Genomic DNA, 27,807 nt, shown 5'->3' with positions numbered 1-27,807 from the left:
CTTTAATCATTACAGAGACGACCCTGAGGATCTTACTTCGCAAAAAAGGATGCAGGATCGATTATTCATCGTATCATTTTGGTACTATTCTTTGTTAACGGACTAACTGACCGTACAAATACTTGAACGTACCTGCACGTCAGTCAACGTAGAAAGCTGAGATAGAGCAAGCATTAATACTTAATATAGAAAACATAATGCCGGAACAACGCAGCAGTAAATCAGCTGTGAATCTGATAGAATTTTATCAACCCGTTGAAGATATCCTACTGAATCAAGTGGCGGTTTCGAAGCTAAAAGAATTGATACTTCAACGGATCCCCATGATAATTACGGAGAAAATTTGTTTTGCCGTCCGCAGATCAATCGCAAGCATCTGGTAACTTCAAGCGGAAGATATCCAAGCGATGGTTGAAAAGTTTTGCAGAAGCTAGACATTTAGCCCTTCTCAGGAAGGTCGAATCTGCGAAAATTATCTCTAACCGGCACTCTGCGGATGGCTAATGTATACAAACATGCGGATCACTCGCAGCCAATAACCTTCTTGATATACTAGGTCTGAGGGATAACGTCAAAGAGATTGGAATGGCTTTAATACGGGCAAACGGTGACTCAACAAAGCAGACCTTACTTGATATTTTTCTACCTCCTCTGAGGATACTTGTGGGCCATACCTTTTTTGTTGAAGCTATTGTTGAATGAACCTAAGTTAACGACGAATACGCACACTTGGTCCATGGAAGTCTCGCGTGCCTAGGGTCATCAACTTCGTGATGTTATCGTAAATCAGCGAATCACCTCATTATGTTTCTAGGTACGCTGTGTGGTACAGGATACATATTATGGTAACTGACATTGAAGCATATATTGGATATATACGTTTTCACCACCAACTATTGGGACTTAAAATTAAAAAAAAAAAAAAACTATTTTTTCCCTTTCGGTAAAAAAAACCGTATAATAATATGTAAATATTGTTTTATGGAGATGTCTTACTGCTGGTAATCTAATGTGGGAATTTAATATAGTCATACTGAAGTCGAATGAAGTAGATTCTTGTAATCAGCGAACAGTCACAAATTTTGTTGATGAGCGACGCAGTCGCATCGAAGCCTTACCATCGAAGACATACCATATCGGGATTATAATGCAAAATTACGCGCGTACGTCCGCATAAGTTGTGCCACCATATATAGGACGAAGGATCTAGATCAAGGAATTATATAGTATAGCTTTATTATAAGATGTTAAGAGTCTATCAGTTTTTGTGGTTTCAGGCAACCCCCTATCACAAATTTGTAAGTGTGATGCATAAAGTTTATACAGTACAAAAATTTGATAGAAACATATGAAAACAAGTTAATTTCAGAAAGGGTATCGATTTTTATTATTTCACGTATTTATCTCCTCGATGATACGTTTTTTTCGTATTTGTCACTTTTATTGGAAGTCTCACGAAACCTGTGCACAGAAAGCAAACAGCAGAATGCTAGAAACTAGCATCTAATCAAATAATTAATATTATTAAATATTAATAAAATCAGATGTGCCACCATTACGCCCAGTTACCACTAACAGCCCAAATATATTGTTTATTATGATTTTTTCAGGGATTAACGGCTAAATGCATTATAATTTGTTCTTACCAGTCGGCGACTACATGAAGCAATCAGAGACTCTAATTAGAGAGTCCAAACTATAAATTAGATAAGTGTAATAAGAAATTTGCCAAGAGATTTACAACAGTTCTTCCAAACAATCTGACACACGCACCTGATTTTAGTGGTACAATGGGATAACACCTATTACACCTTCTTGAGACAATATCCGAGCTCTTTGATAAGCGCTTGTCTCTCCGCCACCGTAAAGTCATCTGCAACGTTAAATTTCATCCGAAGTCCTTCAGGCGATGCGTCAAGAGTCTTGGCAAACGCCTCAGAGGCTAATTCAACGAGGTCGTTTATTCTCAGATGATGAGCTGCCTTTAAAAGTCTCAGTGCCACGGGCGAGTAAAGTTGATTAAATCAAGTGCAAACGAAATACTTTCTTCATTACATACTAATTTAGTAAATGTGTTGCGTGTCTTCCGTTTTTTTGTAGCTTTGCCCCAAATTTATATCATACAATAATTTTATTTTTGCTTACCATTATAAGTTCGTGGAGCAAATCGCCCGCTGCCACCTCTGAGATGAACCAATAATCCCAGTTGTCTCGGGGTAGCTTCCCATCGGGCCTAGACTTCTGAGAACGATGATGTTCTAACCATTCTCTAATCTGAGAAACATATATGAAGAGGGAACACCTTATATTGTGCATTTGCTTGAATGAACCGGTCATAGCCCTGGCTAAATTTAAAAAGGAAAACCATACTTACATGAAACACAAGGTTGATTATTAGAAGCCTATGAAAACCATAACCGTAATAGCAATGCATCAAATAAAAGAAAATCTTTCTCCTAGATAGCGAACGACGGGGGCAGGGGCGGATGGAAATTTACAATAACCAGGAATTAGCTTTTTTTTCGGCTTACTAATGCAAGAGTTGTCGCGTCTACGCTTTTCAATTGTAGAGGTCGGTCGGATGGCATACAGATCATGCGGGACAGGACTGGCGATAGTTTTGCAAGCTCTTCATCTACAAAGAATCTAGTTTGTGCAGTTAATCGCCTTTCATTGCTAGTCAGCGAAAACTTCCTGGATTCCATTCGGCTTTGTCGATGTCCTGTTTTTGGATACTATACAAGGCCGTAACTAGGAGTTAGTTTTCAAATAATAAAAACCTAAATAGTGCTCTTGTCACAATGGCTCGAGAAAGAGTCGCTCTTCGCGCGCATCTAACCATCGCTGGTTTCAGCCCGGATAAACAATACGCTAAATAAGCTATTTTTGAGTATAGAGGGGGCGCACCAAACTGTCCTGTAGGGAGCTATAATTTCTTTAAGCATAATACCAGCTATTTTAAGCTATACCAGTTCGTTACTTGTTTGCCGACAGCCAACAAGTATCTTTTATAGTTAAAACTTAGCGTTGGGCGCGGGGTATTGTATTGATCAGAGAGTCTACTTAATAAAAATGCAGGTCTAACTTGTTTGCATTCTTGATTGCACACCAGCTTATCTCCGTTAGGCATGACATTTTCCCCGCCTAATTGGAAATATTAATTTCCAATTCCAAAAAATCCAAAAAAAAAAATAAATCCCATTAAAGATTTTAGCATAACGCTTAATTAGCAAAAAATTCGCGAAAAATAATCCCTTGTGTGAGCCGCGGTACGCAACCACAATCGTAGAACACAGTCTCTCGCCTAGACGACTCCTGAACTGAATACATAATTGAAAGTTGAACGCATCGAAACAGATATCGAAGCCTGCCCTTTTACTGCAGAGCTAGTATCTTCGGACGAGATTCACTCCGCTTAACCACCGAGCATTCAGGCTGTACAAGCTGATCAGAGTAATCATAAAACATACTATGCCAAAATTGTACTACGTGTTCCAGCCGAGTTGTAGTAGCACTTGAAAATTCTACAGATGACAGGCTATGTAGTGAAGCAACTTCATTATCGATGAAGTGAAATAAGGTAGCGGTGGCCAGTTTCTTCGGGCGAATGCGTGTCAATCGCATCGACGTTGTACGTATTGCACATTTTTTCTGCAGGTTTATCACAGGTTATATGCATTTTGTAACTAAAAAAACACTACGTTAATGTCATCACGGTCGGTCGAAATATTTTTGTCAAACCTACATTAGAAACGTGATACGAAAGCGTGATTTTTTAGCTGAATATCTTCTCCGGTGGAAAATATAGATCGCTTGACGAGTTAGTGGTAGAACCGAAGAAAACTAGATGTACTTATAGAATTCTTGGAGACATAATAATTTAATTATACTTAAGAAATGCAACCGAAATGCCAGTTTCGCGCTGGCTGCTAGCTCTCTGCTTGAAAATGTCAAAGTTAACTGTGGCACGTCAATCGATAAAGACCGTGCGAGCAAGACCAGATAGCCTTTATTTTACACAGAAAAGAGTGAAAATCAGCATCGAGAAATAGCACAAATAGCTATGAGCTGTGCAAAATTGAACATCTTTACGTATCGGTGTATTGTCCATGTATGCCACGATCAAATGTCCCTATGTCAACAAGTTACGACTCAGCGACTGTGCAATGCCATACGATTGCTTGTTTAGTGCGACCGAAGAAACCAGTTTTGACGTACGTCTGCTACTGGTGTCTATATATGAACACCTTAGAAATGAGCGACGGCTATAAATGGTTTAGTAATAGATCCTTGCACCCTTTTGTTGCGTTTTGGGCACTTGCCGACAAGAGCTATTCTATCGTTCAGTAATAACGAGTAGTCTCTTACGCGGCATACGACATCTTGTATCGACTAAATCGCTGTAACCCTCCCGGAACTTACGACCTTGTCCCAAAAAGATTGTTCGGCATACGTTAGGATTAAACCCTATTCGCCTATAGGGATGAGGGTTCTATAACAAACGGTAAATTGCTAGTTAGCGGCTCACAATGTGTATTCGATAGCCCAATGGAATATGGAAACGTAAAATGGAAAACGGTAAACAAATCAGTTCCTTTAACTGATTTGCCATGTTCGCAAAGACTATCGCCAAACAGTGGCAGCAGCTCGTCAAGACGATTTCCCTATGGAGCAGAGTTGATCAGCCTTGGTAAACCACATACATGTAAGGGTTCAAATCATAGCTCATTAACTGTCGAGACTTCACTAAAGGCAACTTGAACGTTAACTTTCAAAGTTTGTCTTACACCAACGCAGTATCCGATTAGTGAAACGCGGCACTATTGAATAGCATGTAATCTTAGTCCGTTTCTACTGTCACTATATGCCTTGTTGAATTGGACGCTCTCGTAGATGCACTTCATCATGGCGAGAACGGATAATAGTCAGCTATGCATTCGACTACCTGCAAATAACTGTCTGCTCTAAATTACAGCGGGCCGTGCTGCACGATCGAACACGTTCGCCTGAGATTGCGTACAAACGCTTAGTCTTCGCACGTCCGTCTAAGCAGTGCCCATCGGCACATGATACCACTACCCGTTTAACTTACCACTACATAGGGCGCAAGTTGTTAATTCGATCAGTCACATATAGTGAAGCCATCCATGGCTATCGTGCTAGTTCAGATGTTGCCCACTGGGTAACGTACTCGTATCGACGGAGCTCAGCTGAGAGTTACCCAAACCGTTAGGTCTATGCTGCTCGTTCTACTGTCGCCAGCCATAACGGAATTCCCTTATGACAACATTTATCCGATGATTCGTGAACTTTTGACAACGAAATGTGTAAAGAGCAGCGCTGTGTCTCTACGTGCTGTCGGCAATCCATGTGATTGGTGTCATGTATGAAAGTTTTGAAGCAGCAGGTGACGGCCTGTCTGACGTTTGACGACAGGAGGCGTAAGACGTAGGATGCGGCCAGGCGTCACCACTTTGACCTACTTCCTGTTGCGTTGGTGTAAAAGCTGTTGAATGTCTTGATATACTGAGAAAGGGGCATGAGTCACACGATGAGCTTATCCTGATCGTGTAAAGTAAAAAAAAAGCACTGCTAAAATGCCTAAATTAAATTGTTCCAAAACAGGTGACGCTGAAACGCCATCTTTTAATAGCAGCGACAGCGCTACTCATCAGGGTTGCGAAAATACTCTTCAAAGAGAGTTTCGTTTTCCTTCACCAGGTGGAGCTGCTCGTCAACTCACAAAAATAAGGGAACACTTTTGTGATCGCAGTATTCTGCCGCCGGACGGAAAATTTGTGAGTAATCCGATTCAAACGGTGGCCCTCGCGGCACCAAGAGCTCAGTCTTCGCCATCGATTCAGCGAATGTCCGAATTTTACCCGCATAATGTTTTTTTGGTCGAATTTGATGGAGCGCAAAAATCGAAACGAGTTTTAGCCATTCAGAGCGGGTCAATCACGTCGACGTTTTACGAGAACAGTGCCACCCAATCGACTGCTATCGTTAATCACCTACAGGCTGTGCAGGCAGAACAGTTTGAATTGTTACATCCACAGCAACGTCACTTCAATCCTAAACGGAAGGATCAAGGCCAATGCTGCGAATTCGAAATAAACATAAACATTAATCATAAGAGCGTTATTCCCGGCCAGAATCAGTTAGGAGGCCTAGCGTCAGCACACCATAGCAGCCAGTGCGTTCAACTCAAGCGGAACAGCAAAATCACCAACAATATCCTTGAAGTCAATAATATTTTTAAGAAAATTTTCGCATCCGCGGACATTGTCCCGTCACATACTCCCGTACCAAGCGTCTCTGAAACTTCTGTTTCGACCGAAACTCCAGCACAGCTTTTCAGCATTTATAATTCGTCTACAGTACAGCTGAAACGCGCAATTAACTCAAACTTTGAGAGCGTTATAGCATCGCGCTCCAAGAAACGGAAACCTGAAAAATTTCAGGGACCTGCCAAACCATCAACATCATTTTGCGACATGCAGAACACCCCTCGGCATGTTCTATTGGACAAATCGATAACGCAAATAGATAGCGTTAATCTTGATCCGTTGGTGTTTATGAGCTCGTGTATCGATGTCATAGATTTTCCACTTGAAGGTGAATTTAACGGCTACATTTTAAAGCAGGTATCCGGTTCCTCGCTGAAACAGTTTTTCATAAACAATCTATTGTCAGTACTGCTAAAATTTACGAGTATTGATTACGCGAGCGCTATCGAACAGTTCATCTCATCTACTACCGAGTGGAGATTTAGACTCGGAGGCTTCTACGTACTTGGACTTGAGCGATGTCGTGTCCAACAGGTTAATATGGCTTTATTGGGATCAGTAAAAATCATGGACCCTGTAACACAATTAGAAAAAGAGGGATATGATATCTGCTGTCCATTTTGTCTTATCTGGAACATAGAAAACGATATTAAGCCTATCTTTGATCTGATGTTTTATCGTGAGCTGATGGAAACTCATTGTCGTTTAAACCATAGCGAAATTTACTTGAGGTTTGGTATAGCTACGAATATCCCTACACAATTCGTAATAGCAGAACAGCTGCGGGTTTTACGAGAGTTCAAAGAGGTAAAAAAAATTATGAAGGAAAGTAGACAATTAAGATAGTACCACAGATGGTTATCGCTAGCTAACACACGTATAATATGAACGTATTGAATCTTATCAGGAAAAATATCACCATGAAGGTTTTCAGTTCAACCGTTAATAATAAACGAAGTAATAGTCGTTTAACCATAGGGAGCAGAGGGTGTATACCAAGCTCTCGTTGTATTGACGATCATCTACATTGTTATAATCATGTTTTACATTATCCAGAGCGGCACGTGGCCAAGTTTTGCGCGAGCTGATTTTTGCATGAATAGTATACAGTTCTGTACGGTTACATTTGTTTTTGTATATAAGTACGTGTCCAATGCGAACCATTCGAGGCGTTCATCGTATATCCTGTAAAATTATTGCGTTTGTTGGCCTTTCGAAATTAACGCGGATTCAAACGACTAGCAAGGTAATGTTGTGAAATGAATATTGGGATAGGAAGCGGAACAATAAATAATTTGATCATAAAGTGTCTTTTGACGAAATTCTCTATTTTCTAAGATACCTCGTCGTTATCGCCAGTGCAAGTGTATATTACTAGTTATGTGAGAACAGAGATTCTCGGGAACATCATTTCAAAAGTTTTTTTCGTTGATAGAATATATTTTTCTTTTAATTTTTAAATATCTAAGCCAGGTTAGGTTAATCAAAAAGTCGGATTACTTCTAAGTTAAGCGACGCTCAAAGTTTCCCATGCTATAGTACTATGGATAATGAAGTGCCTTTTTCCAGATATAATTATTATTTACAAGCCGATCACCGCGTGATCATAACTGAATATTTTGATGACTTTAAAACGTTTTGATTGCCGGACTTTAATAGGTCCTGCAATACAGCGTGGTATGATCTACACTATGTCATAACAACCATGAAAAAGAAAATGCTTTGTCGTTTGGGAGTAGTCTGACGTAACAAAGAAACCCATTTTTTAACGACCTCACCCCAGTTTTATCGAGTCAAGTATTGTTGAGATAAGACATAAATTACTGCGTCTCTTTAATAGGTTTCGTCTTGTATTCCTCCTGCTTAATTTTGTTTACGTTGTGGTTTTTGGTAACCGAAGCTCCGTAGCAATCCTAACGAGTTCTGGCGGAATTATTTTGATTCGTTTATGTCGGAAGATGATCTCAAGAGGTATTTCCGATCTGGCCAAAAATATAAGTCTGCAACGCCATTCTGCTCGCAGTGAATTTCAGTATTAATCCTCATTTTGTAGTCTTCATACAGGAGGGCTCAGCTCCAAATATTTGCAGTCGGCTCTGACGGATTCTTTGGAATGCTTTGTTGTTCGGAACGTAAACGGAAATCGAGGAAGTCAGCAGTAGTAGAATTTTTGCACTGATCACTTACAAAAGCAATACATTTATATCTCTTCGTCTAGAAGACCAAAAAACTTCGATTATTTGTCTGTATTACTATGTCCTTCCTCTAATTCATCGTAACAGTATATTTTGCCGCCCAACTACCCATGACTTCTATGGAGCGCTCTGCCAATAGGTAAATCTACTAGATGTAGTTTGGACAATACTCAGAACAGGTAAACTTCCGCCGTAATAATGTATATCATTATAAACTAATATGTTTGTTCCTTTTGTTTTAAATTTATTTATATTTTATTTTAAATTGACCGAATACATTAACGAATTGGGAATGGTTATGGGTGAGATCAAGGTGTACTCGTTAGTTGACCAAAGTGCTTTATAACAGCAACTACATTAGCGATTTCTTCTACCTTCATCTACGCTCAAACGTATAATAACTGGATGTTTACGGCTGATAACCAGTTAATGCAGCGATATGAACTTATGAGACGCTTGAAATGATTATAGCTTTAATTTGACTCTAATTGGAGAAAAACTATAACTTTGAAACCAGAAGAATAGGTCAATCCGTTGTCTGTCAATATCGCAACGGCTAGAGTTCGAATGTGCGGCGTGTCGGAAATCTTCGAAGGTTTACTTATGTGGGCAGAGGATCGATGCTAAGCAGATCACATGGTTTTGCTATTGGCTGCTACTCGATCTGCAGAGCCTCGTAACCTTCGGTTTTTAAACCTCGTTGAACATTACTTAACGTTGCTTGTTATGTAACGTCAAATCATATCAATTATTTTAACCAGATTTTCGCCCCATCTAGGCATTTTTTAGTATTTTCCAACGTCTGACTTTTATTAAATTTGATTATGGGTGCAATAGTAAGCGAATCGGTATGATAGGAAAAATATGATGTCTGCTTTATCTGTTCTAAGTATCATCCGAGCAGGCCGACATTTTTAAACGTCTTCAAATAAATATGAAAAATGATCCAGTTCTCTTTACCACTATGGAATAGTAGGATTACCCTAAAACATTAGCCTATAATTAATATTTTTCTGTAATATCTATCATCTGTGTCAATATCATCTATCAAACGGGACGAGACTTGAATTGTCTTCCCAAATTCACACCTCTCAAAGGACGGTCGTACTGATTTTCAACGAGTACAACATATTAACATCTAATCATACGCATCGGTGCTATAAACGTCGACCGTTGCCTTAAATCTCACCAGTCTTATACATATATATCTCCGCGTCAATTGCAAACGTTCCGGCATCACCGTAATTAACATAGGTATTATGTTGCCAGACCTTCAGAATCATCCTCCGAGTTCCCAAAAGCGCACCTGCCTATCTACCAATCCTTCTGGTTTCCTGCATTATAAAACTAGCTATATATATATATATATATGTATCCATAGCTCACACGCCCTTACTTCATTCAGGTGTTTTCCTCTGTCTGTTTCATAGATATTATACCTAGAGAGTGAGACAGCTGCACGTTCCGAACACTTCCTAGGCGGGCTACAGTAAACAATGTGAAGCATTTGGCTTACGTCGATTTCAGTAGTGCACATCTATTGATGATGAGCAACTTTGCACATGGCTTATGGACACACAGGGTCTCTGTTGGTTCAAATAGGAACAGCATTGTATGTCCTCTATCGGCTTATGGAATTGCTAGGTCCGAGATTCTGCTTGCGCATGCTAACGGAGTGTGGCGCAATAGCATACAAGGAAAAACCCGCGTCAGCTCGTTACGGCTGACGGTGTCGCTATACAAACGGAAACAACGGAAAATTTTCAGTTAGTGTAGCATTTGTGCGCTGTATTGTAAGCTCCTCGAGTAAATGATGATCGGATACAATGGTATATCTTGGACTGATGCGTGTAAGCGATACCGTTGATACCATAACATGGGTAAAAGCTAGACGCTAACTGGCCTGATCCAAGTGCAATTGAATTTGACGTAACAAACTGAGACACGTGACTTAGTAAAGGTACATGCGAATGTAGGTGATTGATTGGTTTAAAATACCCAAAGCGTTTTTGCTTTTGGGACAAATTACAGTTAAGTGTTGTGATGTTTTGAACTGCGATCCAGGTATCGGATTGTGAACAGATCTCTAAACTTCCAATCTTGAACGTATAGCGTTTGAGATGTCCATGTCAAATCGTCCTACTACCGGTCACGCTATACCACCAGCGTATGGAAAACATCTTCGTAATAATATCAATGCTATAGAGGAGTTTGGTCAGATTCTCCGTCAAAGAGACCTTGGCCATTTTCAACTCGCTGGACTTAATTGGCAACCTATAAACATGCAGCAACAGGTTGCTCCTGGCGAGCTTATACAGGATAAAGAAGGTCGGAGAAAACAATTGCAGGAGGCCCTCCTTTCCGTGTTTAGAGCTCAGTCATCTTCGATTCAGCCTACATTAGAATCTTACTCCGACTATGGTACTATTGTTAATAGTTGTAAGACAAAAAAAACCGGACAAGCGCTACCAATTCAGAGCGGGTCTGTGGCGACCGCTTCTTTCAACATGGGCTCTGTCCAGTCACCACTTGCTATTAAGAACAAACCAGAAGCACAAAAGCATGATGATAATTACATATTCCCAGATATCATAGATCTCTCTCAGAAAAAGCTACCGCGACACTCTGAATCAGACAACTTTACGATTTCGTCTACGGATCCATTGCAAACTCCATGCTGGTCTGCAGGGCAACGGCTCGCGTCAGATAATGAAATGACTGATGAAACGGAATGCCATAATAAACACATAATGCACACAAAATATAATACATTGGATACGGTCATAGAGAAAAAGCAACTTTTCAGTTTCACTCATCAAACATCTGAGAAATCTCAGCAAACTTCTCTGCAGGCCACCGATTTGGCCAAGTCCGGCCGGTTAGAGGACCCTGCATATCCTCTGCCAGGAATATGGCGTACCCATGACTATACTAAACGCCTGCAGCAGTTTCACTCTCAAAGCAATAGTGCCAGCAAAATTAACGTTGGAGTTAAGCCTTGTAACGTCATTGAGCTTACGAACGTTAGAAGATATCCTCTGTCTACCCCAACTAAGTTTTCATCGGCTTCGTTCAATTCGATCGGAGGTCAACTGCAACTTCTTGGTAATGCTTCACAGCTTCCTTACGCGCAACAGCAGACAGCTGGACAACCAAAACAACTTCTGGTAACTGCAAGTGGCTGTCAGTATACAACAGCTTTGGCAGAGTCGAATCAGGCAGACCTTCCAGTTTATTCTACGTCGAGAATGTGGCCAACTTCCTACAGTGGCCCACATGAAGGCCAACTTTGTCCTCAACAAGCAACGAAACAAAAGACGTCACATGAAACGAACTCCCATAAAGTATACGATCTAGCTATAGGTGATGTTTATAACTGTAATGTAATTCAAGGAAGAAATAATTTAAACTCTAAAACGAATAATATCACTACGAATCCATCATTGTTCATTAATCCATGCCTTCGTGTCACGGATTTTCCGCTTGAGAACGAAGCGGTTGGCCACATTCTAACGCCAGTCCCAGGTTCGTCCCGAAGGAAGTTTTTGATTGAGAATGTGTTCACAACGCTGTTTGAAAAAGCAAACCCAAATACAGCAGAGGCCTCCAAAAGGTTCATCTCATCTACCCATGAATCGGATTTGACGATTGGAGGCATATACGCACTAGGTCTGTGGCGGTCCGGCACTCCACAGGTCAATATGGCCTTGGTGACGCCAACCAAAATAGCGAATTTTGACAAGACAGCATATGTCATGTGCTGTCCTCTTTGCCTTGTGGGATGGAGACCTAAACACTGTACAAAACCCATTTTTGACCTGAAATCGTGTCTTGGACAAATGGTAATCCACCGTCGGCATGTGCATAAAGCGATTTTCGAAACGTTTTCAAACAAAACGCACGTCCCTACCGATGTTATTATAGCGGAAATGCTTCGTGTCCTCGAAGAGTCTTCGAAAGCTGTAGAGGCAGTTGTTAAAAGGAAGCATCGTTAAAGTCGGGACGGTGTCAGAAGAAAGAGTATCAAGGGTACCAACGAAAACGCTGAAATAACACTTCATGGTATCATTGTTTGACTTCTGACCGAACGGCGTTGCTCCACCCATACCTTAATTATAATGCAGTAATGTTGATAAAATGGTAAAAATATGTCAATTTCCAGCAAGCATGCATTCGCTTCGTGAGTTAGCCATTTCTAAAGTAACGTATAGGTCATTTGTTGTAGCAAATGTCGTTGAGCAAGCCCGCAAGAACTGCTCTATACAAGACCGGCTTCTTTTGGCCAATTTAATTTAAATTCAGAAGTTCTATCTGTAAAATAAGTTATTGCGTTTTTTTTTTTTCTGTATATAGAAACTCCCTAACAAATGTACTGATGTAATTGTATAAATAGAGTTTTGACCATTGAAGCGTACCATAATTAAACTCAGTGTTCAGTGTATGTATAGATGTCAGTTGAAGCATCACCGGGATCATTATCGTTAAGTAAATAAATGAAGCAGATGAACTGTACTTCAATGGAGAATGTATCTCGTACCTTCGTGTGGCGCGCGCGGCTAGTCGCCAATTCAACTAACTAAAACTGCAGTAGCATAACCTAAATCTGATTTTTGGAACGTACTTCTCTTCTTTCAATTCTGCCTGTTATGCTGGCCTTGGTAGATAAAAACGTATGTTTTTCGTAAGAGTTTGTAGGCTAGGTCTTATTGCGCTAAAGAACACTGTCATTAGACACAGTTGACGAATATGTTTGCAATTTAAGTACCAATTGATTCAGTAGATGGTCCTAAGCTGAAATCAATCAAAGACAAATAATGGAAAAACTCTGAAATATGATTATTTACTATTTGTCATTTTTGTGACCAAGCTGAAAATACAATTCAAATTACTGTTAGCCTAGAGCATCTGCAGCCATTTAGTCAAAAATCTTGTTCTTTTGCCGGAACTAAACTACTATTATTTATACATATTTTTTGCGGTTTTGCTTCCCCACCGTACTAACTATGCACTTGCCTTTATTAACAGGCTCCCAAGTGCAAGGACTATTAAATTTGGCTTGGCAAGTATAATAACCCATATAACAATGGTTTAACTAACGTAGTGATGCGTTCGGGGACTTCACTACAGGCCATTGTATCATAGGCGTCTTTTCCGATCTATAAAAATAAAATATATCCAGCCTAGTAAAATTTGATCGTTCGACCTGGCGAACTCTGTTTACCACTTCTAGATGATCCTGGATATTCAATGAAGGAAATGATCTAGGGTTATACAGAGATTAAAGATGCTACGTATTAATTACAATATCAATATATTAATTATAACCTAGCTTATAAAGTACAGTTTTCTCGGTCTTACTTTGTAAACTGATGTTTTTACTCTTTGCTATTTTCAAACTTAAGTTTGCAGATTGTCGGAACCCAAGCCATGTCATAGACTTTAGAGCAGACGAAAGCGTCAACGATCTAGTAAACAAAACCCATACCAAAGAAACAAAACGATCAAACCTATACAAATCGTTTCACTTTTACTTTTTTTTTGCTTATTTAAACGTATTGTTGGAATCCGTAGAGTAAGCATTAGTTATTTTTCATTAGGGAAAGCTTCGTTTATTCTTTATTTTTTTTTTTTTTAATAAACGGCGCCAAATGATAAACCAAACGATATGATTGGTGAACAGTAAATATAAAAGACAAAGCTTTGATCCAGGGAGTTCGAAAACAAGAATAAGTTATCGATGTTGATGTTCTTGTTAGATCGATTGCGAAAACTCTACACTTATGATAAATTATTCGAGTCAATCTTCAGTATTCACACGAGCATCAACAGATCGGCGACATTTTATGAGAAATTTATGTTTACTTGTAAATACGTGCCTATATGAGTCCTCCTGTTCCTACTTCAGTCCGCTACTTAACGACCGAATACAGATGTTGCCTACTCGCTACAAAGAAGTGGCACTTACCAAGCATGCATACGACTTGTTTGTAAAAGCAAAAACCCGATTAGAGTCAAGCCATTTTAAATAGGCTATATTGTTGCCTGTTGCGGCACGAAAAATTGATTCATAGATGCACTTGAGAAATGCTTTCCCTAAACAATCTGTCCGTCGTCGAATGGCATGATATCGTCCCTGATGTTGAGTTGTTCCCACGAGCCCTCTGCCGTTGGGCGTATAATTATATCTAACATACGTTTTTATATATTGGTTGCATGAGGTATTTTATATCGATATAGTTGGCTGTGTGAAGACCCAAATGGAGAAAATGGCAAAGGAACGTTATGTACATAGTTTTCGAAATATATATCATTCAGCCACGAGTGACCTGTTGTATGACAAGTTTGAACTGGGCAGTTTCAGCTAATCATAATTAGCAGTGGTTTCAATACATCAACATTTAACGACAGACCGAAGGAAAGGCACCATAAAAAAAATTAAATGGTTTTACTTATAAGTAACTATTTGTAAAGTATGTCCATAAGTACAAGGATCTATCAGTGTTTGTTAGTGAAAGTCGAATAATTGTGCGTCTCATGAGAGAATTTCATGAGTATGACTTTCGTGTGTCTAAAGTGCGTCATAAAGCGTCATAAAGTCATAAAGCGAGTGACTTACTGAGTCGTCTAGGTAGTTGGCATGAGGTGGTTATGGCTCTTGTACGTTTAATCCGAAAAAACAGAACAATTTAATCTACACAAATATTAAACGTGGATCTGCACCAGCACACTTCTTCATGTAGAATACTGTACCCTGTTGTGACTGGAAGACTTAAAACTTTATGCACACTCGAGCGGTTTCTATGTCGAACCGTCTGATAACTGCATGGAGCAAATGTTCGACGATGGAAGTCGAAATGTCGACGTGATCATAATAAAACACTCAGTTGAACTCCGACATAGTGTGACCCTCGGATCCGCAAGCCCGACTAACTACGGACCAGGTAGATGCAACAGTTACTGACAACGACGAGTTGCCTTATTAAATGTCCATTCAAGGAGCAAATCCTGGTGTCACACAAAATGCTAACTAAGGAACAAGGACGTTTGTTCTTGACAATTCTAAACTATACATATAGCTACAGTAAAAAGCAATACGTTCTTCCTAGCCTAACACACGTTTACCCAGTGTAGATTACAGGCTAAAAGGGACGTAGAACTATTTCTTTTTTCTTTCGCATATGCAGAAGAAGTTCATACGAGGAGATCCTTACCGTGTAACGATAGAACGCCTAAGGTGGAAGGTACTTTTTAATCAATCAAAGCAAAAAATTTTGAAACAGATCTGCTTTTGAAAGGCCTCGAATAAGTAGCTGTAGCGCTGAAAGCATTCGAGAAAAGTTTACGGCAAGGCGTGCGGCAGCTCGCTACTAATCAGTGACATATTATGTACCCTTTTATTGAAAAAATTAGCACACCAAAGAACGCATAGCCTTTATTTTATTTTATTCGGGACTCGAAATTTGTGTTCGCCGCTGATGTCGTTGTTTGTTCGTTTTAAAAAATATCATTAATATATATATATATATATATATATACATATGTGCACGATGCTTTCTTAGCCATTGAAGGACAGCTGTTACAGATGGGTGCTACTAAAAGACGATACTTCACAGCAAAAAAAAAAAGGCAATAAGGTCGTTTAACCTGAACTGCTTTGGATATTTACCAAAGGCTTCGTACCATGGCATATCTTTAGCAGCACCAATCTAATTTGATAGGTGACCGAATTCATGCATTGATTGCTAATGACTGGAAATTGGCATGATATTTATGTATAGAGACAAATATTTGGTAATTAACTCCAGCTTCGCGTTGTGCAGTGAGGGCAACATAATATAATTAGTACGTTTAGATGAGTAATTAAGCTGTCATGTCCTAGGGGTTCTATTTCGTCGTTACTCACGTCAAAATCCTCCATCATATCTCGTATTGTCTCTTCTTAGCCTTAGATATTAGCGATCTCGATGCCAATCTCGAAGATCTATTCATCGCCATTTTGAATTTTAATATGGGCCATTTTGACCTTTGTCGAGAAGATTAAGACGACGTAAACAATACAGAAAGATAGCAAATTTGTCATTAAGACCTAATATTTTAAAGTGGATCGGTTATACTTCGACTACTGCGATAAAAACGCTGAATAACTCAAGGTGGACTTTTTCATTTAGATTTTGTATTACCATGGCTACAACAAGGATTCTAAAGAAATTTTTATATTCTCCCCTTGCAGAACGGATACATATTCGAAAAACAAAACGTCGTATGTTGGAACAGCTAAAAAAAAAAGTGGTACATATATAGAAGCGATTACTAAAGATTCCGATTACGTTCTGATTTGCAGAAGGGGCAAGTACGCTTATAAATAATCACAGGTTAACAGAAGTGGGTTTTCTATTAATAAAAAAAGTTGATTTGTTGACTATTGAGGCAGATGCTTAACAGCTATAATTCTGCTTCTTTCATTATTTCAAACCCATTGTTCCTAGTCGTTGCTTTGTGTTACCACACTATAAGTCTGCTTCAACCTCCTCCCGGGGCATGTGTTACCCAATAAGCCCCCCTGTGGTACGCTGACGAGTATTCGTTAAATTCGTATAACGTATATAAGTCATATAACGATTTCCCGTAGTGCTTATTAATTACAATGGCCCCTTGTATGCAAAAATGTTCTTTGATACTTTGTGCCAATACGTTGTACCCTCTGGTGATGGTAACTGCGAATCAACGTACAGCATATCCAAGATTGCAAAAATAATTTTCGTAAAATTAACAGATAGAAAGTGAGCGAAATTTGTATATGCCGCCACTAACAACATGGTAAACACGACCTCAGCGGATTTGACGTCGTTGAACTTCCAGTACACAAAATCAACGAATTCGATATGAGCAGCGCCTAGATCGATCGATGAGTTGTTAGCGGATTAGGACAAATAGCTAGGTATATGATTGTTCTGCTTCCACTACCAATTGTTTACAGCATACAGATAGGCATTGAACCAGATGTGATGACTTGCTGCGACGCCCAAATACGGCGTACATAAAAATTGTTTAGAAAATTAATGCGATCTTTTAGCCAGACCGCAAAACTCAAGTTCAAGTATTCCAACGAAAGGCAGTTGACAGAAGTCTCTGTATCAATTTCTACGTATAGTATCGAGCAATATGTTCATTAGACCCTTTAATATAACAGACTGGAAAATAGATAAGAAGAGGCCCGTACAAATCCATCACGCATATTCAAACAAATGAGTTCGCCTACATCATGTGCATCTAAGAATCAGATCTAGGGACGACTACACATCACTATGGACCCGCAGTGGAAAGGCACCTTCATCACCGAAAAGGCCTTCAGACATTTCATGTTCGAAAAAGTACTATGGCGAGATATTTCCGAAACCTGAATAGAGTGAGTGTTTGTTGCTGAGCATATTTAACACGGTGTTGATGGCGAACGCACTACGAGTAACTTTGCTAGGCCTTTAATAGCCGTCATCTGTATAGGAGTCGGCTGGTTTGTAAAAAGAACAATAATAACAGCTTTACAGATGGAGGAGACAACAAACGAATATCAAGGGCCTGAGGAAATACCTACACCTCCCTGTTAGCAAAGCCTTTGAACGTTAGCAACACATCTACTCAAACCTAAGACTTCAAAATCATAATAAATGTCCTTCTTTTATTATTCTTTATATACGTCTTTAGGTATATTGCTGGCGTAGAACCTATAAGAGAATCTTCAACTATTTCTGTAATTGTTTCGCGAATAACAGCCAAATTTGTCTTCGTTTGTACGAACGAGCAGAAAAATTCAACAGATTTGTAGGAGCTTCTTGCGGCAATTGTACCCAAGCAGTCGCTGAACCTGTTTACGTTCTCGGTAATTCCACAATGATCCCTAAGCCTCCGCGTCAAGCACAGGAACCAACAATAGTCCGAATATTATTTTCTAAAATTTCCTATCTCAAACGAAGAGGATGCGTAATGAAACGTGAAAAGGCTTTGCTTTTTCCAAAGTATACTTTGTTTTCTTATTCCGCCGAATCCCTTAAAAATCATTTTTTGACAGTCCAATGTTCTACTACCTATGGCATGCATTGCAAGATAGGTAGATGAGTTTAAGGACGTTTGATGTATTGGCGTTTACATATAAACAAATGGTGGAACTCCGATGTTACATGCACGGTCACTAGAAATGTGCTTGCATTGAAAGATGCTTGAGGGCGCTTTTCACAACGAAGAGCTTCTTTTTGATTTTTTTAAAATGACAAGCCGGCAAAAGGATGTGTAAAGCATTCTCCCACATTCAACAGGTTAACATAAAACGGATATACTGTAGTAGCAAACACAACCACTTGTCAGACATACACCGAACAAATACTTCACGATTGTGCATGTCTTTAGCTCATCACGCACATAGGTACGACTGAATGTACAGTCGCTTTATTAAGACAAAGGGAAAGTATGTTTCCTATGAAAGCCGTTCGCAGCTGGTCAGTTACGAACATTCAGCTGCGCTTCTCCTGCAATTTATAAGGTATTGTCATAAATTAGAGTGACGGATAATGGGATGTATTGATTGAGGTATTTGCGCGGTAGGCCATCGAAGGTAATATGGCTGTTTAAATAAAGCAACTTTGAAAACACTGTTATATTTGTGCCTGCGTGCCAGAGACGTTCTAAGATAATTTAGGCCATCCGCAACGAAGTAATTTAAGATTGGCAGGGCACTCCCGACCAGATTAGTGCTGCTTTAAAACTGTGTTAGTTCTGTACTTTCTCTTGTGTATTTGAAACTTTCTTTCTAAGTTTCTTTTGCAAGTTTTATTCTCAGAGATAGTGGAATTTCAACTTTATAAGGAGACTGCTGCGTCAAGCTGCTAACTCAGTGTGGTGGTGGTGAATTTTTGCCAAAACTGGAATGTCCGGGGTAAACTGTCCAAACGATAGTGCATCATTACTATCGAGCGTCAAACATATCCATGATAACGCTGAAGCCGTTAGTACTTCGAAGGGCGAAAATAAAGAAGATAAATCACTTTTTACTTCGCCCAGTGCACCTGATCCGCGCTTAAGTATACATCAATGGCTTACCCACCCTGACGGTATGACAGAGTGTGAAGGATGTAGAAATCTTGGACCAAACGAGGAAATTCCTACACTGGTTAACAATATTCTACCTCCGTTTTCGCTGCTGAGTGACAGTGCAAAAATAGCGATGGCAACGCTGGAAAACCTTCGTACTAATTCAAAAGGACAGTTACGTGTTTCCCAAGCAAGCAAACAAGCGTTTGAAAGCTGTCAAGAAACGCAGCTGCCAGTGAAGCCCTTGATCACAGGCACAGTGCGTCGCCTCAAAGTTGTTCAAAAGATAAAAGTGCCCTTGAGAAATTTGTCGAATCTCCTTAATCCAGGTGCCCCGGCATCAGTGAGACAGATCGAGGTACCCCAATCCTCTGTGTCAAACTTGGAGGCTGCTTGTAAACGGGTCACAAATCCAGATGCCGTAAATTATGTCATATTGGAGAATAACTATCTTCAAAAAGCGCATAAAACAGTTATCGTTAAAGTATGCGATCCGCCTGCTGTGAAAGCGGAAAATAAATCTACGACCACTGCTTCTATTGCCACTGCTACCACAAGAGAGGACAGCCATCAAGGATTTCAACCATGTCAAGAGATCGCGCAACGTGTCGTAAGGTCGAAAAAATCTGTTTTCCAAGTAGAAAAGTGCGAAGTTAATGACACTAATATAGGAAAAATCCCTTTTAAAATCATAACGTTAATTGAAAACTTTTTGCCAAAGGACGTATTAAAAGAAAATCTGCCGCTAAGTGTATTAGAAAACATTGGTCCTCGCACAGTGGACAAAGCAAAATCATTTGTCGAATCCATACGAAACGAAGATTTAACGCTAGGGGGGTTATATACACTTGAGTTATTTGCGCGCGGCGTTGACGAGGTTGCGATGATTCTGCTGACACCAAGACAGCAGGTGGCAACTCCAGAGAAACCTGAAGAAAGATGGTATGAGATTCTATGCCCCTTCTGTCTTATGTGGGAAAATCGAATGGTCGATGTTCCGCCTGTTTATAACATTGACCTGGCTCACAAACGGGTTATAGCTCATTGCTCCAAAAAGCACACAGCCTCTTATGCGAAATTTGCTGACAAGATGTATGTCCCTACCGGAATCGCCATTCACGAAGTCATTTTTGCACTAACAAAAAAATAGGAAGATGATAATGCCAAAAAAAATGCAAATCAAAAAAACCAGCGTGATGTTTAGCTCCCAAACGATAAGACAAAAGCGTCATTTTGGTTAGGTAGAATTGTCAATGCCCTTTTATAAATCTGTCGTAATCGCATGGGTATGTTAACAAACCGTTTGCCAAACAACGCCCTAGTACTGTTAGTGCAAATATTAACGAGTATAAGCACCGGCGCAATACTAAGAACAAGAAGTTTTTTGAATTTAAATGATTTCCACTGGACCGAACCGATTCGAATTTACCGGTATAGTTTTATTTTGGCAGAAGCCATCCGTTTGCACCTCGTTGAAATAATCCAGAGGCTGAATGCGAGCTCATATAGATATATATATACCATAGACAGATCTGCTAACGTATCTGTCTGCGTGTATTCTAGTCTGTTATATATAAACACTGGTTTGTAGTTGATTAAAACGGTACAAGCATTGTAGTGTGTGTGTGTGTGAAATACAATTAATCATGTATTAGAAATGGCAATCCCACAGAGATATTATAAATAAAGAAGCAAATATTTTTAGTTTGGTAAAAGTTTTTCAGAAAAAAACCGAATAACGTCAATTACTTTAACACTACTCGTTATCTTCAAGTTGTATTTTCAGCGGGCTTCCTAAGCAAAAACGTAGAATGTTTTTAAGCATCGATTTTGACGGCTAGATTTTACAGAACGAGATCGTTAATAACACTCTTCATGCCGATCATATGGCCAATTTTTTTACCAAAACGATAAACGCCTAAAACGCTTTTGAAATTCAAAAGATATAAGAATCACTGGGGGCCCAATAGCATGGTCAGGTGTCGTATAATATACTACTAACTATACATGGTAGGTAATCTTCATAAGAAATCGAAAGTGTTTGTCTATAGCATTGTTTGTTCATAGATTTTGGCGAAATAACGCTATAATGAAATGAATTATCTAAATAAGATAATAAAATACTTGCATTATTGATCGCAGGTTTAAGATATGGAAAGGATCGAAAAAAAAAAGAGGGTTCTTTAAACGCTTCACACTCTCGTGCGTATTATCAAAATGTAGTCTATCCTGCTATCAGGAATTAAATTCCTTGATGCAAGCTTGAACGGGGCAAGCCATTCACCTTTTCTACAGCTCAAACTAGACAAGCTATAATTATGCAAACTGAAAGCTTCTACAGTATTGAAATCAATGATTCCTTTATTTTTTGTTTCTCATCGTGCCTGAGAATATCTCGCATTTGTTTCTTAGGTCAATCTTGTTAATTCATATAAGAAAGAACTTACCATAAGTTCTCTAAAAGTTCATTCAAAAATAAAACGTGAAATGTTTTATCAACTTAGATACGTAAATATAGGAAGATAAAGATCTCTCGACCGGGTTACATTTTACCGGGTTACACGTGCTAAACGAAAACGAAACCTTTCATCGTGGCTTCCTGATTTTCAGGTGATAACATTATCGAACAGGGCTCTGCAAACGCCAAGGAAGCACTTTGTTTATGTAACCTAAATACAAAGCTGATAAAGAGCACAAGATGCGGTCAGGCTATACTCAGAGTGATAAACTGAACATTAATAAGCTAGTGTATAATAATATTATTTATGCTGAACACTCCAATTAATTATTAGCGAAAGACACGCCAACACTGCCGTAGATCTGAAATCGACCTGCTTTTTCAGTTTCGAATTTTAGGATAGGCTGACTTGTTTAAATATAAACAGGCACATAACAATAAAACGGTTTTTTTTCCGTTTGTTTTGCTCGTACGCGACTTTTTTGACTCATACATACGATTATACGATTATGGTAGCCAATTTGGATTCGGTAGAAAGCAATCGTCCATCAACTCTATAGACGATGCCAGTTACTGTGCATGGAGCCAGCTCAGACAGCATTTGAAAGACCGTTGCTGCTCTATAAGAACAAATTGACGTGACAAAAAAGAAAACAACGGTACGATTTTAGCTCAATTCTTTATTGATGCATTGTTATTAGCATTGCATTACTGATAAAATTGATCCAATAATGCAAAACACGAATTATGAATGCAAAAAAAAAACAAACAAACATTACTATATTGTTCTAATTGTTCTATATGCAGCTACATAAGTCACAGCTAGGCTTTTTGTGGTGGGACCTTTTTGCAAGACTTGCTTCTTTCCGCAACGGTGACGTCCATCTGTCATAGTATAGCGATGGTCAAAAGAACGATGCTTTCATAGAGTACATGTACTAAAATAATAGATGAACTGTTTTAGTTGTAATAATTCAATCTTTCGTTCTCTTCTGGGTTAGAATACTTATTTTATCTTTCTTTGATGTGGAAACTTTTCTCCGGCGTCATGTGCTGCCAGCTCAAGGGAATTTTACTAAATGGAGACAGCGTCTGAAAAAATCGATAGAGCAAAAATCACTTTCACGAAGACGTGATAATTCAACGGGGCTTACTCGACCTAAATTGATTAATAACGAACATATGCCGTTGGCAAAAACAACGTTGACTAATGAAAACAAAAGCATTCTACCAAATGCGTAATCGATGAAATCTGTGGTCGCAAATGAAATATCACTATGGAAGAGGACGATCCAGCTTTGCACCTATATCTACATTCTCACATCATGGTTAATTTAGGAAAAACAAATGGCCGATACCCTCATAACGCTAAATGTGCTGTTACAGTCTTAGTCGTTCAGTGAATAAACCCGAAACCGATACTCGTACTAGATGCGATCCACGATTAGTTATTCGAACTAAACTGAGTAAATAAGTTACAGCACCTGATTATAGCATGACGATATCTACTTCTCCTCGCACCATTCATTCTCTTTGCGGACCTGCTCTTCTTCAGATGGCGTGAAGTCGCTGGTGATATTGAATTGCTTTCGAATATCTTCCGGTGCCTTGCCTTTAATCATATTTGCCACGGTTTTACATGTCACATCCAAAAGACCCTTTATGTCTAGATAGTTGGCAGCCTGCGAATTCAAATAAAAGTATTGACAGGGCTTTTGCTTAGACATACAAACGATTATAGTCATAAACTAGGCAACTAACAATGCAAGCTTTAAAATACATAAATCATAATTCAGCTTTTTTGAGCAACTAATACGATCCATTCATTACAATGCTTGATTGTTTAAATAACATATATCATACGATATATTATTCAAGTCACGATTAAAGTAGTTTCACCTTAATCGATAATTATTAATTAATAATCGATTTAATGATTGATAATGGAGTAGAAATGCCTAGTATAGAGATAGTATAGAAGATACCCACGCTGCAGTTAAGTATTTTGTATAGCTACATACACAGCTTATTTAAGTAGGTTACCTACCAGGATAAGCTCAAACAAGGTTCCTTGGTCAACTTTTAAGAAGTCCGCATCCCATGATGGAATATCATCTGTTCGCTTTTCTTTTGTCTCGTCCTCCTCAAGTGGAGGAGGGTCATCCTTATGGTACGTGGCCCACTGAATAACCTGATGAATTTTCACCAAAACAACAAAAACGCTTAGATATGTGTTATTCCTGAAGCAACAACATTAGACAGAAAGAAACGCTCTCAAAATTGTATATTTCCGACCTTATTGTCTATTTAGCGTTTTATTTTTTATCTGATTGTTTTGTTTTTAAGTATTTAAAGTTCTAACTGTTGAATTTATTCGCAGGTATTTAGCAAGCCCGAAGCACTTTGCTTAAACGCTATGCCAGCCACCCTTCAATGGAAGAATTTCTCGTAGATTTATATGCGCCAAGTGTCTGGTGCAGTGGTAACACATAACGCTACGTGCGGGGCACAACTTCATAGCGGATACATAGTTGCACGTGTACGATTCGCGATAGAACGCATTAAAGGAATTTTCGCAACGGGTAAAATCGGGCCCATTCGCAGATAATGGACAAATTTAGAGTGCCCACCTTTCGAAGGATTGCTGAATTCACATTGGGTAGAGGCACTACTTCCTCGTCGTCCTCGTCCATACCAAGATCTTCGAGCATCGTTTTAATCGTCACCGATGCCTTGGCAATTTCGACATCTACCTCAAAGATCTCTCCATCGCTACTTTGAAGCTTAATATTTGGCATTATGATTAAATTCCGACGTTTTCTGCAAACATAACATAAGTTACATTGCGACATAGCTAGTGAGCCTTTCGAACCAAAACAGAGACTCTCTGTAGAGAGAGAAACAGAAAAATTCTTGGTCTGCTTAATCCCGCAGTAGTAAAGCTAATCGCACGAAACTAATCCCTCCTTAACGACACAGAGCTGTCCCAATGTTAAAAAAAGAAAACAGTAAAAATTAAAAAAGACTGACATTACGAATAGCCCGGATCACGACGCACGGAGCAAAATTAGATAATCATTTGGTAAAACTGGTGTATCTATATACGTAATTTTTGAGAAAAATGTAATCTACGCAAAATATTCAGAGCCAATGTTTAATAGCTTGACTGTCTATAAATGGCTAGTATGATATAAAAAGATCCGTATCAGCTATGAAAATCAATTTTATTTAAGCGACTTCAGCTCCAAGTACAGATGCATTTTAATAGTCTCATTTTATCATATGAAAACAAGTCGTCTAATTGCAATATGTACTAAAATAATTGCATAAATATTTACTATTAGTCTTTGTTCAAAAACTATATTTTTTTATTTATCGTTGCCTGAAACTGATTTCCGCTACTATCAACACCGCCATTCTGAAGCTTATAAGCCAGAACGTTTATTCCCTCGCGTTCCCTCTCTCTTTATCGCTCCCTTCGCTACACAATCTCACAAAATATTTAAAATGTATGATAATCTACTGTACTTATTTGACCTTATTTCGTAAATGTTGTTACGCTACTAAAGAAAGACACTTTCAAAACATGCGGATCTTCCAGCCCTTAAGAACAAGTTTCGATCTAGAAATTTGCTAAAATGGAAAGCTTATGTCTTAATTGGCAAGCTTGTGTCAACCTAGCTGTTAACAGAACCCAAAAAAAATTATTGATATAGTGAATCTATTCTATCATATGAAGAATCGCTTCTTCATTTTCCACACGCTAGACTTCTACTGTAAACCGTCATTAGACTGTTCGCTGACATAAGCGCACGTACACCGACAGAGGGCAACCATCTGATTCCCGCCTACGACTAAGTGCTAACAAGCGTTCCGGTAATCTATCATGACGCAGACACAGCCGTAATTGGTGAATTATTAAAAATGTATAGATAAGTTAAAAGCAGGAGATCACTCCTAGAATATGAATATCAGCTACTCATAGAAATCGTGATGCCCCTTGTACTTTTAACCGATACGATCAGTTCTATTTTATAAACGCAGTCTGTTTTCCGTTATGATCAACGTTAGCATGTAAGTTGACTTGTTTTCGATGGTCCGATCGTCTGATTACTAATCGCTGACTAAAACCCACTAGCATTATCTTAAGGACGCGACGCCTAGCGAATATGTGGATTATGGACAACCAGCGTTGTGGTGATGCACTCGCCAAACCTTCGAAATTCACATCGCGCATTAAAACAACGAGAAGCTGGCAGCTGATTTTTTTACGATACCAATTCTGCAACGTCATTACACGTTTGCGCTACGCGAATTACGCAGCAGTCGGCGATATTGTAGCGAGGGCCATTTTTTTAAAAATGCTGTAAACCCACTCTCTGTTTAACTGATATGGCGCTCAGAAATAATTTACATAGGGCTCTCGGCGTCAGCCTGACTTGCGTTCGGCCGAACCTTCAAACGTAGTCAACATTGACCAAACGAAATCTACAGACGGTTTCACTATGCCAAGATACACAAGTTGGTCTAATCCTAGGCGCACATCGTTGCTGTGCAAACACAAGCTGCAAATCCGTCGGCGCAGAACACTGGAGTGAAATCGGTTGATGATGAACTACAAAACGCATCCTTGAAAGTAAGCAAAATTTGGGACACCGCCTGATAAAGACGCACTTAAAACACTAACCAGTTTTTATTCGACGTAAGATGGAGCAACCTCAACCAGACACAGTTATTGTAGGTTTGCTCTTTAACACCAAGTTAATGTGTGTTCTAACCAATCCTTTCTGGTTAATAACCAGACTTCTATCACAGCCTTTCGTTGAGCTCAAACTACACTGAACACAGAGCGGAGGCGAAAAACATTGTGTCGAAGGCTGGGCGATCGGGCCGCTGGGGAAAGGGCTCCGTGGGGAGGCGGCCTCTTCGGCACGAGCGGGTATTTCAAATTTTCGTAATGCATCGTCGTCAAGTTCTGAAGAAATTCTAGTACACCTACGTGCAGACCAAACCTAAGGGCAACGCATAGAACATACGATATTGGTAAGACCTTGCACTTATCGAAATTTAGTAATTATTATAAATAAAGTAAAAAATGAGTGATATAAACTAAAAAATGCAATTATATTGTTACGCAAAATATGGTGTTCTTCACCGTTCCATTTCTCACGTTAACTGTGAACCATGCATGCATAACATTTTGGGACGGTCGACAACCATCAATCTCCACCTTATTTGCCAAGCAAGCTGAAGCCTATGCCAAGACTATATTATTTTATCAGACCAAGCAAAAGGATCTGTTTTAGTATTAAGATTAGTAGGGCAGAAGAGCTCAAAACTGAATTGATCGAACTTGAGAAAGTTCAACTTTCTTCTATCTGAATCCTGCTACAATAAGTTCCAGTTAATTGACGTGTTTCTGGAAACAATTTATTTCTGCCATATTACTATAAATAAAAAACAATAATACTAATATTTTAGTGAAAAATTTCGCTGAAACTTGAACATGTCTTTAAAAGGTTTCTGTTCCAAATTCTAAAAAGAAGGCTTCCCTATATGAGTCTTTGTCTTGACTTTCCCATTGCGAAAAGCGTCAACAATTATATGCTCTACAGCATCATTACTGCAAAAGCGACTGCATTGAACTATTTCATTAATGTATTCTTACCTAGTAGAGTAAAAGCCACTACCTTTTGCGTAATTAAGTAAGTAAGGTCCTTTTCTATTACTTATATGTCGGGGTTAACAATTCTCGAAAATTGATTGTATACTTGATATTTGA

At 39.1% G+C, this 27,807-nt stretch overlaps 3 protein-coding genes across 20 annotated transcripts; 1 reads left to right on the top strand and 2 right to left on the bottom strand.

Moving 5' to 3' along the window:
• Nucleotides 1-1,363: 1,363 nt before the first annotated feature.
• LOC111249189 (uncharacterized) lies at nt 1,364-5,233 on the bottom strand. 13 transcript variants are annotated; one of them, XM_086988255.1, is made up of 5 exons: nt 4,788-5,062; nt 2,532-2,735; nt 2,146-2,274; nt 1,774-1,982; nt 1,364-1,461 (listed from the first exon to the last, which is right to left on the bottom strand). In XM_086988255.1, exons 2-4 carry the CDS (start codon nt 2,703-2,705, stop codon nt 1,806-1,808), a joined length of 480 nt encoding a protein of 159 aa, XP_086844381.1. In that variant the 5' UTR covers nt 2,706-2,735; nt 4,788-5,062; the 3' UTR covers nt 1,364-1,461; nt 1,774-1,805. The 13 variants fall into 13 exon arrangements, 4 of the variants coding, with proteins under 4 accessions (XP_086844381.1, XP_086844384.1, XP_086844383.1 ...); XM_086988258.1 differs by having other exon boundaries at nt 1,774-1,873; XM_086988257.1 differs by lacking the exon at nt 4,788-5,062 and adding an exon at nt 3,746-4,499.
• A 4,811-nt stretch (nt 5,234-10,044) lies between these two features.
• LOC147756212 (uncharacterized) lies at nt 10,045-21,271 on the top strand. Its single transcript, XM_086988251.1, has 2 exons — nt 10,045-15,426; nt 16,716-21,271. Exon 1 carries the CDS (start codon nt 10,606-10,608, stop codon nt 12,478-12,480), a length of 1,875 nt encoding a protein of 624 aa, XP_086844377.1. The 5' UTR covers nt 10,045-10,605; the 3' UTR covers nt 12,481-15,426; nt 16,716-21,271.
• A 629-nt stretch (nt 21,272-21,900) lies between these two features.
• Nucleotides 21,901-26,882, bottom strand: SkpA (S-phase kinase associated protein 1 SKP1-related A). 6 transcript variants are annotated; one of them, XR_015327219.1, is made up of 6 exons: nt 26,713-26,881; nt 24,656-24,845; nt 24,073-24,216; nt 23,567-23,707; nt 22,523-22,645; nt 21,901-22,248 (listed from the first exon to the last, which is right to left on the bottom strand). XR_015327219.1 is itself a non-coding variant. In XM_086988254.1 (5 exons), exons 2-5 carry the CDS (start codon nt 24,821-24,823, stop codon nt 22,616-22,618), a joined length of 483 nt encoding a protein of 160 aa, XP_086844380.1. In that variant the 5' UTR covers nt 24,824-24,845; nt 26,713-26,881; the 3' UTR covers nt 21,901-22,615. The 6 variants fall into 6 exon arrangements, 4 of the variants coding, with proteins under 4 accessions (XP_086844380.1, XP_022658470.1, XP_022658471.1 ...); XR_015327218.1 differs by having other exon boundaries at nt 21,901-22,201; XM_086988254.1 differs by having other exon boundaries at nt 21,901-22,645.
• Between the last annotated feature and the right edge of the window lie 925 nt (nt 26,883-27,807).

This window comes from Varroa destructor, unplaced genomic scaffold, assembly GCF_002443255.2.
Source record: "Varroa destructor unplaced genomic scaffold, Vdes_3.0 BEIS01000004.1, whole genome shotgun sequence".
In the NCBI taxonomy this organism is placed as follows: Eukaryota; Metazoa; Arthropoda; class Arachnida; order Mesostigmata; family Varroidae; genus Varroa; species Varroa destructor.
The sequence above is the reverse complement of the archived record's forward strand: the minus strand, read 5'-3'. Positions and strand labels throughout refer to the sequence as shown.

Bases quoted from the DNA above. Each gene is read 5' to 3' on its own strand.
- LOC111249189 (XM_086988255.1), bottom strand. From the start codon at position 2,705: ATGGAATCCAGGAAGTTTTCGCTGACTAGCAATGAAAGGCGATTAACT. The intron at 2,275-2,531 runs GTAAGCCGAAAA...TATGTTTCTCAG, and splicing joins ACGCGACAACTCTTGCATTA to ATTAGAGAATGGTTAGAACA. The intron at 1,983-2,145 runs GTAAGCAAAAAT...AGACTTTTAAAG, and splicing joins TGCTCCACGAACTTATAATG to GCAGCTCATCATCTGAGAAT.
- LOC147756212 (XM_086988251.1), top strand. From the start codon at position 10,606: ATGTCCATGTCAAATCGTCCTACTACCGGTCACGCTATACCACCAGCG.
- SkpA (XM_022802735.2), bottom strand. From the start codon at position 24,823: ATGCCAAATATTAAGCTTCAAAGTAGCGATGGAGAGATCTTTGAGGTA. The intron at 23,708-24,072 runs GTAGGTAACCTA...TTGAATTCGCAG, and splicing joins CCTTGTTTGAGCTTATCCTG to GCTGCCAACTATCTAGACAT. The intron at 23,118-23,566 runs GTCCGCAAAGAG...CGATTTTTTCAG, and splicing joins CGCCATCTGAAGAAGAGCAG to ACGCTGTCTCCATTTAGTAA.